The sequence below is a fragment of the Carassius gibelio genome, chromosome B7 (assembly GCF_023724105.1).
Source record: "Carassius gibelio isolate Cgi1373 ecotype wild population from Czech Republic chromosome B7, carGib1.2-hapl.c, whole genome shotgun sequence".
NCBI classification, from domain to species: Eukaryota; Metazoa; Chordata; class Actinopteri; order Cypriniformes; family Cyprinidae; genus Carassius; species Carassius gibelio.
Window position 1 is genome coordinate 27,383,787 of NC_068402.1, and position 12,685 is coordinate 27,396,471.

Sequence of the window (12,685 nt, forward strand, 5' to 3'; positions counted from 1 at the left end):
GTTTACAAATAAATCTTAAATCACAACACATATGTCATATACAATATCTTAAGCTACATGTGACGCCTGTGAGAACAGTGCTTTATGCATCACTGCACTATAGAAAATGGAGCTTTTGTTTTTTTACCTGTGAAACATTCAAAATTGCCTGACCATACATTAACATGTTTCTTGTCCACTCACCGGTATCAAGTTTGGTTCCTTTGGTGCAGGCTACGATGGCACCCATGCTTGGTTGAGAGGTCATGCCTGCCATGGAGTCCACTGCTACATCCACTATATCTGCCCCTGCTTTTGCACAGGCTAGCATTGCCGCGACTCCCGCACCTGCAGTATCATGAGTGTGAACATGGATAGGGACATCAGGGAAACGGTCACGCAGTGCTCCAATCAGTAAACGGCTGGCTTCGGGCTTCAGCAGGCCAGCCATGTCCTAGAAGAAAAAAGAGCAGAGCTGCTTTTAACCACTCAAGTGCACCCCACAGAAAAGAAAATCACATTATGACGATCACTGTCATTACAGCAGCTCAACAAAGAAAAAGAGAAAAGAAACAGAAATAACAGAGCGAGAATGAGTATTACTGTCAATGTCTTCAGTCATTACACCCTTGAGTAACTGCCAAAGACAGCTGAAAATATCATGCTAAGAGTCCTGACACAAAAACAATGGTTATATTAGCAAATCCTTCACCTCTGCCTCTGTGGATGTGGAATATATGATTGTCGAGCCAATTCTGTGTGTGTGTTTTTTTCCATGTTCGGGTGATCTACCTTAATAGACAGTATGTGTGTTCCAGCCTTAACTAGCTCATCGGCCAGCTTCAGATAGTACTCCAGTGAGTATTTCTGTCTCATGGGGTCAGACACGTCTCCTGTGTAAGAAATAGCCGCTTCCACCACACCTCCGGCCGCCCCTGCTGCTTCCATCCCCAAAACCATGTTGGGCATATAATTCAAGGAGTCAAAAACACGAAAGATATCCATTCCGTTCTCTTTGGCTACCTCGCAGAATCTAGAGAGAGGGAAGATAAATGGAAATAATGCTGTCAGCTCTGCACTACAGCCAACTCCTTCAAAACTGACATTTATGGTTTATAAGAGTAAAGAGAGACCTTTGTGTGAACGCACATTCAAGTCAAGCCATTGACATCAGACATTTTAACGCCTGCCAGAATATTATGTACTTTCCAACAGTTAGCATCAGAAGTTGCTTTTATTATGGAATGTGGAAATTCTAAGAAACTCACTGCTATGACAAAGAGCGCTGAGAGGTTTTTAGCATATTGATATGCAGCTGCTAATTAGCTCTGAGAGAATTTTACTGTGGTGCTGTGTAGTTGTTATGGGTATGATACATCTATGTCCAATATACTGCATATATACATGTTATTCCACACTATATTGACACTGTTTTTTTTCCCCCCAACAAATGAATATGAGCATCTTTACCAATGTAGTACAACTTGGGAGATTACTGGTGCTTTTGTTACATTTGTGCGAAAACTTTGCCTATTATGAACTTATGGGACAATCCTAAATACTATGTGTACAGTTCATGACATTAATTATTAGCTTAACATTTAAACTAATATAAAAAAATGAATGTGAAGAACTCTACAACTGTGTTTACTGCCGCTATGGTATCAGCTCTAACTCTCTATTGCTCAATACATGCTTTACCTTCTTTTGTGTATGTGTGTGTTTATTTAGTGCCTACAAATGTAATCACCTAAATTGTGTGGACAAGCCAACAGCACCCACGAGGAAAACAGCTTAATAAACATGCTAAACCATATCTTAAACATTTAAATATGCAGAAAGGTTTCTGTGAGGGTAGGATTAGGAGTAGAGGATAGAAAATAACATTAGCCAATGAAAATGTGTGTGTGATCTCACTTGAAAACTGAATTATCAGGGTAGTTCGTGTATCCCACAGCATTGGCTCCACGTAGTAGCATCTGAAATGGGACATTGGGAATCAGAGCTCGGAGCTCCTGAAGCCTCTTCCATGGACATTCCCACAGAAAACGCATGGCTACATCGAATGTAGCTCCTAGAGAACACAAGAGAGATATTAAGGTCATGTCAAAGAGGTCAAGCGATCCTCAGAAAGCCAAAACATCTCAGCAAACTGTTTCAATTGATTAGCGTGAATGTATGTGTCTTAAGAAATGACTGAAGACTGTAAATATGTCACGTGCCTCCCCAATTCTCCAGGCTGAAGAGATTATTGAAGTTGTGGCTCACGAATGGAGCAATCTTCTTGAGGTCGTGTGTCCTGACACGAGTGGCCAGCAGGGACTGGTGGGCATCTCTGAAGGTAGTGTCCATCAGTAGAAGACCCTGGTGCTCTCGAATTGCCCGTGCAAAACCCTCAGGACCCTTCTTCAACAGCACCTCACGGAAGCCCATGGGCGGCTCACCTGGTAAGAAAAATTAATTATTTGTGAATGCCGCAGCACACATATAAAGCCACCTGATCAACCCAAAAGAACTTGGGTTTTATTAGGGGTGTACAATATTTACCAAAATGATATCTCAATATTTTGTGGGATTTTTATTTATTTATTTATTTTAATGATAATGGTAATTCACTAGATGAGTGAGCCATTGAGTCATTCATGCAGCTGGTTCATTCATATGACTGATTCATTCAGGAACAAAGCAAGCGACTTTTTCTGAAAGGATCATTGAATTACTGACTTAACGTGGATTCATTAATTCAATAAAAAGAGATTTATAACTGCTATTTTGGACAATTTTAGCTGTGGAAATATATATAAATAATAGTATTGATGATGTTGTGTTTAAAATGATTCACCTATATAAAAATATTCATTGTAATTGCAACTTATTGGAAACTTAATATTAATATAAATTCATATACCATTTGCAATCATGTCCATATTTGGGTAAAATCACACTCTTGCTTAAGTGATATTGCTTAATTATATCAAATGATATAAGACAAAAACTCATATTTTGGCATTTTCATCCCATATCGTCCATGCTGGGGGCCTTTTAATTGCATTCTAATAAGTTAAATCATGTAGTGAAAGTGTGCATTCTGAAGGCGCGTTTTGTTTTTTGCAATGTGATTGACATAGCTACTGTACTAGTCAGCTTCCATGTTTAAAATGACAATTATAATAGTATCGTAGATACAAATCACCCCCCCCCAGGGACTATCTACTATTTATCTACTATTAACTACTGACAGTCTTTGACAAACAGCTATGGACTGACGTTGCAGTAATCTGACTGCTTCTCATTGTGAGCTTGTCACACGTACAGCTGTGAAACAGGTGATCAATTAAATGAGTGCCACTGACACTTCTCACTGATTCCCTGTCATGCAATGTCTCGTTTTGCAGCCAATCAAAGTAAACTCGAAATAAGAACAGGAACACCACACAAATGTTTGCAGAGAAGAACAGGAAGAAAATGATGTGTTGAATAGTTTAAACCAGACCACATTTCTCTGCTAAACCTAAGCACTGTTTCACTGCCTGGAGCACAGGAGTCAGTGCCAAAGCTACGAGAACCCGCCAACCAAAAGACAATGGGAAATTCCTACTATTTATAGGTTTCAGATGTGGCAGTTTGAGGGGCCATTAACTCAGCAGGCAGGTGGGGGTACGGTTAACTTCCATTACAAACAATGTTGGACATACCGAATTTCTCCATTAATGCAAATGAGACAAACACATAAAAACTGTAGAAAAACTGGGTGGGTTGCTAGGTTATTAAAGCGAAAATCAAATCAAATCAAATCATGTTGTCCACTGAGAGAGGGAGTATGAGATAAAAAAGGATGGGGGAGACCAATGATAGAAGTTCGGTAAGAAATTGATGCATAGATTTGCATATTTCAAGGCATGAATACACCCACATTTGAGTTTAAATGTATGTGCTGATGTGGGAATCTCTCTGTATGGAACGCTGGCGGCCATATGAAAGGAAAGATGAAGGCCAAAGCCTATTTATCGCTCATTGTGTGTCTGAAATGCATATGCAACACACACAATGCAGAAGAGCATCTCATGAGGCTTGGGATACACCTACCACAGATGTGACCTACTTACACAGACACATGCATTTTTTATCCCATGAAAGACCGTTTCCATACAAACACCTACATACACAACACATATTTGGTCCAATTGTGCAGGGGGATGATTTTGTACATGCTCTGCAAACTACAGCCAGTCCCACAGAGAACTCATGTCTAAAGCACTGAGAACGGCAAGAAACTTTATTTTTTGGGATATGCATACTCATATGCATACAATCCATCTAGGGTCATTTGGGAATTATTTTACACATCATGTTCAACAAACAAGAAAAAAGGTCTGCCAATGAGAATGGGAGAAAATTGGCTAAATTAATTGCGCACACATATGCATGCACATATCCATCCCTTAGGAATCTCTCTCACACACACATCAGAGGGAGTGTGGTATGCAGCTCACACACACACACCTAAACCCCTGTAATGAGATTTCTAATGTGGCCGGATCCCTCTTTCATTTGGCAGAGGGAAGGAGAGAAGAGAAGGATTAAAGCTGCATTATCACACTCTCGTTCATCCACAGAGAGAGAGAGAGAGAGAGAGAGAGAGAGGGGGGGGGGGAGAGAAGAGAGAGAAGACAGTGGAGGGAGTGCTGCCAATATTTAGTGTAGTTATAAACAAGAGTATGAATTTCACTGACATCTGTTGTGGTACACTTTTGATGTGGCAAGTGTGTCCGTAACCTGAGATATGTGTTTGAATAATTAAAACTAAATTAAACCAAAACTAAAAAGAACCAAAAATAATCTAAAAGAAACTATGACACTAAATTAACAGATAGTTTAGCCAAATAATACTAAAAAAACAACAACAACATTTAACTAAATGTTTTTTTTTGTTTTTTCTTAGATTTTCATTCATGTACTGCACTATGGTATCATGTCAGAAATTCTATTTTATTACTTATTTAGATGTATTAAATGTATTAACGGAGTGAAGGAATATAATTGCAGTATTTTTGTAATTAACCTAAAGCATGTGAGCATTTAGCCGGATTATAAATGTTTTTAGACTACTGTTTTTCATACATAAACCTAAAAATCATATTGTTATATTTTTACAATGGTATTGATGTGTGCTATATGTGTGGTTTTAACTAGTGGTGGAAAGAGTACTGAAAATTTGTACTTGAGTACAAGTACTGTTACATTGCTGAAATAATACTCAATTACAAGTAAATTAATGGTGTCAAAACAGTACTTAAGTAAAAGTACTCATCTAAAACTACTCAGAGTACTATTTATTTTTAGTTACTTTTTGGCAGGCGATTTTTAATGCATTACCAAAAATAGTAATATCAAAGATCTATGTGGATAATAGCTGGTTTGAACAAAACCCACTTTTATCTTATTGACAAAGTATGTGAATTAGTGGTCATGATACAGGAATTTTGAACTTCGATAACTTGAAAAATATCAGTGTCAAAGTACCACTGGAAGTTGCAATGGACTTCATTGTTGTAATGTATTTCCAATTGAAATGGAATATTGAATAAAGGTCAGGGTTTTATTGTGCCGTACCTTCTCTCCACCTCTTGCTCATAGCAGATTCACGGTTGGATAGGAGAGGTTAAGAATATCTGCTTGTTATGTCTGATATCATGCTACACTGCTTCTGGGTCCTAACGCTCTGCCAGACGCCACCCAAAAAACAACAAACCATGCTAATGTACACCCACGATGTCATGTAATACTGAAAAATTATTTATCTTCATACTGAAATCCCAGATAGCCTGAGAGTGATTCAACTAAAATATTAGTGTCCTGAGACACTGTAGCGTGCACAAATATTTTTTAAAATGCTTAGCTTAAATATGTAATATTAATTAAATAATGCTCATAAATGACTGCTGAGATCGTATTCTCAAGTGAAATGAGTAGAGACTTGCACCCAGAAACAGCAGTCCTTACGACGTGACTTAACAAGAGGATTCTCTCCAAGCCATCAAACTGAAGTCATCAGAGCAAGAACACCATTCCAGAGCGGAAGGCAATTTTCAGTTTTTGATTAAAGATTACGACAGCAGACACTTTTTTTTTTTTTGTATTGACTTGAACGGTTCAATTGCTCACCACAAGACCAGTAATGTGCACTAAAAAGTAAGTAGGGCCATTTTTAAAATAGTCAAATTTTCTCATGAGATTAACTGGACCGGAACATTCTTTAAAACTTCTTCTTCATGGTGTTTAATGGCACAAATTTAGGGTAACTAAATGATGACTAAATTTTCCCTTCAACTATATTTTTTAAGAGTTTACCTGTTTAGAAACAAGCTAAATTTAATCTATTAAGAATAATTTGTAACCTACAGTTTCAAAGTAGTGTGTGTGTGTGTGTGTCATACCCAGAGAAACAGAAGGAACAACTGGATCAACAGATGAGGATTTGGTTTTCACTGGAATAGGAGTCATGGGTCCATTTACCATTACGTGACCTGTGGAGAAAAACAGCAGATGTTTAAACAAATACACTCACACACATTTTAGGCTATCACAGGTGCGAAACTGATGAATGCACACACACACACACACACACACACACTGACCCAGATAGTGCAGGAGTTTCTGGGCTCTGTTCTGCGTAGGTTTGAGGTTGAAAAGTTTCTGGTTCTCATCTATAAACTGGGTGTCAACTGTGCTGTACAGGAATTGGCTATTGCTCAATACATTCTGCAGGAAGGGGATATTTGTCTGAAAGAAAGAGAGAGATATTTAGATAATCAACCAACAGGTCACAACACATGCAATTATTCAATATTTGTATGGCGTTAGGAAATAAACGAAGTTATTGTAAATTCCAAATATGAATTGTCTGAGGAAAAAAATGTGAGTAGTCCTTGCATCGACAAAACTGGCAATCGCTATGTTGCTAAGATGTTCTGAGTGTAAATATGCTGTTACTATGGTGTTTCAGTCATTTAGTTGTTCTGAGTGGTTTTAGAATGTGGTTATGTGGTTGCTAGTGTGTTGCTATATAGCCACTAAGTTGTGCTGAGTGGCTTTAGAGTAGGGATGGGCAATTCTGGTCCCATAGAGTTTAGTTTCATCCCTAATCAAATGCAGATGCCTGTAATCCTGAAGACTTTGGTTAGATTTCCAGGACAGTGGAACAGTGGGCAGTTTTTTCCCCCTGTTTTATCATCAATCTAATTCTAAGCATGAGCAATAATCATTATATTTTCCTTAACAAACACCACATATGATAACAAATAAACAAAAAGATCCAATGCAAAACATTATTGTGATGCTAACGAAGAACAAAGCATCAAGATCAACTGGGGCCCAATAATTGTCCACTTCATTGGCAGCATTGTTTAGTACTCTCATAGGCAGTGGGAAGTTTGCATTGTAATCTGCTTTGTCTGAAAGCACTCAGTTCTTTGCTGATGGCATCTATAAATGCATTAGCATTTCAGACAGCTGCAGTTCAGTCCATAACAGAGCTCCTGCACTGGAATAGGCCCCAAGACTGCAGCTATCAAAACAGCAGTGCATACCGCTCACTGCACCAATAAACACTGTTTTAGCGTACGCAATGGGGCATGAGACAGGAATGTGTCGTATGACAGAAAGAAACAAGTCCAAAGCAAGTGCAGAAAAAAAGATGGGGATCTGTGTGTATTTTTATGTGACATACAGAACAGAAAGAGATCTAGAGAATGTAAAGGGACTAGGAGAGACAGAAGATGAGAATATAAAAAAGATCTTGTGGTAAAAAGAGCAATGATGTTAGATCTGAATTCAATCCCTTTCAGAGCCGACTACACTGACTGACAATTTGTCTCTACTATGTTACCAGTATTCCTGCAAACACACACAAGGATGCCCTCAACTCACATACTTCACACACTGTGTTCTACAAAGGGATCAAAACCCAATTACCAAGCAAAACTTGAGAGAAAATAGGGGATTTCTCAAGAGGATTCCAATGGAAGCTGAGGAGTTAATAGGGGATTTAATGCAGTTTTCCCTCCTATTTATCTCCAGCTTGGATCTAATGTGATGAGTGATGAACAGTTATGAAAATAACAGTTTAAGAGAGCTCAGATGAAGTTTTAAGGAAAGATCCAAAAAGTCCTGGATGAGAGAAGAAATCAGAAAATCAGTTTTACTGGTCCTGTGCATGTATGTTGCAGAAGATAATAGCTTGGTTGAGATAGAGCAAAACGTGTCTTTCTTTTCATGTAATTTTTGCTCTAATTTGGCTGTCGTTCACTCCTGTCAAGCCCTGCAGGGTCAAATTTAGCCTCCATCTTTGCTTTTTTGGCCTCATTTAACAGATCAGCTTTCACAGCGGTCTTATCTCTATATTTCTCTCAAATTGTTTTCTGTTTAATCATGTCTGTCTTTTGATAGAGAAGCCTCTCATTTCTCTGTGCTGCTTGGTCTTCAAAATGTTTCCTCCTTGATTTTATTCCAGCACATTCCCCTGAATTCAGTTTGGTTCAACTTGACTCAGTTCGACTCATTACCCTTGATTGAATTAACTAGAATTATTTCTTTGATTTCGTAGTTTCAGTTCGACTCAGTTCAGCTTATTCAGATTATTCTTATCAGTTCTTATTCAAATTCAGTTTGGTTCAACTCTTTATTCCTGATCATTGGTTAAATCCATTGAGTTCATTTTGAATCAATTTGACTTAATTTGGTAGACAACGGATTCACTGCCATTCAGTTCTGTTCAGTTTAACTCAATTAAAATTAATAAAAACCATAAAATTAGCCCATATGAATTGAGCACTAAACATTGACCAATGCAGATACTGCACACAGAGCTCATCAAATATGGTAAACATGGAAACGCAACAACATTGAAAACAACTTCATTGGTTCTTGCAAAAGTTTGTACATGAGCTTCCGTATTCAACCTGGTCTCATAAAAAAACATAACTCTGTGCACTTTTTGTGCAACACCGTTTTTACATGCCATATTGCAAGTTTCACCACAATTATAAAGAGAAATGTCCACAGAGTGGCACTCATACTCATACTCTGTGAGCTACCAGACAAACCAAATGCCTATGAAAACCCATAGATATGAAGCTGGATGTGTGCGATGCTAAAATTCAAAAGTATATGTTTTCGAATCACCAAGCATATTAATATTGTCATAAAATGATTTAGTAATTGTGTGAAAATTATGCTTTATTAATCAAAACTCTGTATATTGTGTGAAAAGGAATAAAAGGTGTCTGAGGTTTACTGCCTCTAATGTTCATTTTGGAAACTGCAGTGATGTACTTATTGGTAAGTATTTCACATCTCCCTAAAAAGTGCACCCAGTTACATTCATGCAATGAGAACAGGTAGCCTTTAATGTTTTGATATATGTGCATTGATCAGTGTTTATATGTGAGTAAAAAAAATCATAACACAAAGCAAACATGTCTCTTCAGAAGACTAGATTAAACCACTCACTTCATATGAATTACCTTTTTTTAAGATGGAACTAGTGCATATGTATTTAAGTGTATGCAATGAAATCAGTAGTGTATGCAACCATTATATATTCTAATAATTAGAAAGAAAACTTGAGCGCATGTTATAATCTACAGAGAATTAAGAAATTCTTGTGATGTCTCACATCTTGCTGAAGTTCAATATTTCCAGCTGTCCATCTGTTCTGTGTTTAGGAACCAAAGCCAAAAACCGACTGATAATACAGAGAAAAATAACAAACTGAGTAACATCAAAGGCAGATATGACCCCATCTTATATCAACTCTCTCTCTCTCTCTCTCTCTCTCTCTCTCTCTCTCTCTCTCTCTCTCAATAAATGTTAGATAAACTGAATATTTGTTAAGCACTTCAAACTTCCAAACAGCCCAGGGGAAAAATTTTCCTATTTCAAACAGGTCTGTGACTGTCCACAACTCTCTTTATTTGCAAAAAGAGCAACACACACACACAAACAAACAAACAAATAAACAAATTAACATGCGCACAATTCTATTCAAAATAAAGGTCCGAGACAGTTTAATGAAAGGCCTTTATTTATCTGTCTAGCGGGGTGTGACAAAGCAAAGTATAGTCCTGTCAGCGTAATTGACATCTGTTCAAGAACAAGCATGGTTCTTGAAAAAAAATATGCAAAACCAAAACACATACACATTCCTCCTGAATGTGTGAAGCCATTAGTGCATGAATAGAGGCCTGTCAAGAAATCCATCGTTCCATCCATCCATCTGTCCCTCTATCTCTCTTTCTACTGCAAAAGCGTATAAACAGAGATGGAAAGCAGACAACAGCATTCGGCAATGCCACAAACTTTCAGTGCAAAGCAAAAGCTGCATTTCAGCCATGCGCTGTCCATGGTGCTGAACAGAGTTTGTGAGCACGAGACAAAACAAGCAAGAGTTTGATGGTAAGCACTCTCTCTGTGATTAATTGTCTTAGTTTTTTGATTCGTATGTGTTATGGCAATGGTGTGAATGTGCTATGACTAAATGTGTGTGAGGATGGGGGAGGAACTAAATATAGAAGAACACAAAACTTACACATTGCTCTCTCACACAGATAGTCTCAGATGTGTTTAGTAGGGTGGGGGTGGAGGCCCTTCTGCATAGTGTGAAAATAAATATTAGTTGACTAATATGGGCTCTTCAATGGCTTAATACAAAACCCAATACAGCCACTCCAACATTATTAGGACAAATGTATAAATGTCTTTGCAGTAGATAACGACATCATTATGAATGCACCATAAAGCAATACAATATGAGTCATTAGCTGATATAAGGGATTTTTTTATTCTCATATTATTTTATTGATTTTGGTTGATATTGAAACATTTTATCATTTGTATTTGTATAATTACTGATTTTATTTTTCAAGTTTGTTTAATATTGCCCTTTGTTACACACACACACAAATAATTTTTATCATTAAGGGCTAATTAGTATTGGCCAGAATTTAAATATTGGTGCACTGTATATTTATATGTTTCAATATCTGTAAATAATTGTCTTTAAACAGGTACATTTCTTCCTCTGTTGTTTTGACTTGGTTGCCTTTTTGAACAATGCATTGTGTTAATAATATTGCTCATTAGTTATGGATACAAGCTGCCAGAACTAGCACACATAGCATCGCGCACGCACGCACACATGCACGCATGCACACACACACACACACACACCAATCGTTTTTATTTATGGTTGTATATTATGGACGTATCTAATCAAAGATGAATGATGTAAAATTGATTAATCCACTTGCCCACTATATAACTATGAAAAACAAGTGTAGCAAGGAGGACAAAGAAGAGTAAGGAGTGCTGGTTTTCAGTAGTGTTACACTCCACTACATTCTCTAATCAACTGAACAAATGAGGTTCGTCACATCTGAATAGTCTTCTTTTCTAATAAACCTCATACACAATAAACACATATATGCTCACCTGCACAAGCTGCTTACCTGGGATGGCTGCATGGATGCTCTATATTTATTATTAGTCTGGAGTGTTGATGTGTTGTTGACGTGTGAGTCTGTTTTTAGTGGCATGTCTGAGTGTAAATGTGTTTGTGTGTTGTGGGGTATTGGTTTATGCTTGCTAGAACGTGGCCACCATTTTCAATATCATTATGGAAATAAACCAGCCAAAAGATATTGTGAAATGTTTTTTAAAATGAAAAATGACCCTGAATGAATATGAAAATATTTTAAGACAACACCATTCCATATTTTCTCTCTCTCTCTCTCTCTCTCTCTCTCTCATTACTTGGTGTGTGTTTGCCTTTAACTGGGTAAATTCGAAGGCTGTTCATAACTCATCTATTCCAATAATAACTAATAAGACAAGACAAATATAGCAGGCAGAGATGGAGAGAGGTTCTCGCTGATGGTACAGCTAGATAAATTACGTTTGTTCTCAAACACACACTTTCTTCTCCCTCTGTTTCCTTCCATTTCTCAGATATACAAATATTACACATGTTTGTTTTCCATGATGGAGACTTCCATTGACTTCTATTATTTTTAAACTGAGTTAATGATATTTCCTATCTTCTAGATCAAAACGGTCACAGATCCAGGAATTACAAAATGACCTAATTTAGTGCATTAAGCTGATTTCCTCATGGGAACCATTTCCTGCAGGTGATTTTCAGGTGATTTCATCTTTTCCAGGGGCGTTTAGATCTTAATGTAGGCAAAACAAACATATATGGTATCTATGTATGTATATAAAACAGACACATACATTTAAACACAACATGAAGTACAATATTAGCATTAATATTATATTATGTATTGCTGTATATGTCATGTATAAACAATGTTAAACATTATAAGAGTGTTTGGGAGTGCAAATGTCTTATTAACATCAGGTAGCAGTAAAGGCTATATCAATCCTCTCAGCGTTTGATGTACATCTTTATCTCCTTCCTCTCCATATCACTCTCTCCATACTTAGCTCTTCCTTCTGCTTCTCTATCATCTCTTCCTATATCGCTCCCTCGCTACCCAAACCATCACACTCAGCCAATACTGCTGGAGGCTGTCCATCTCTCTATCTCTCTCTCTCTCTCTGTCTTTTAGCCCCCTCCCTCCCTCACTCTCTCTCTCCAGTATCAGTGTGTAGTCAACACTCGCTCCTTAGTCGCTCGCTGGCTCGC

The 12,685-nt window shown here is 37.5% G+C and overlaps 1 protein-coding gene across 1 annotated transcript in view; it reads right to left on the reverse strand.

Annotated features, from left to right (window-relative positions):
- The window catches only part of pcxb (pyruvate carboxylase b), a 176,480-nt gene that overhangs the window by 31,150 nt on the left and 132,645 nt on the right, over positions 1–12,685 (reverse strand). Inside the window, exons 11-16 of the mRNA XM_052560785.1 lie at positions 6,618–6,762; positions 6,417–6,506; positions 2,202–2,423; positions 1,897–2,053; positions 772–1,012; positions 184–433 (exon numbers count right to left, since the gene is read on the reverse strand). Of these exons, the coding sequence (XP_052416745.1) occupies positions 184–433; positions 772–1,012; positions 1,897–2,053; positions 2,202–2,423; positions 6,417–6,506; positions 6,618–6,762 (1,105 nt within the window). The remainder of the gene's footprint in view (positions 1–183; positions 434–771; positions 1,013–1,896; positions 2,054–2,201; positions 2,424–6,416; positions 6,507–6,617; positions 6,763–12,685) is intronic.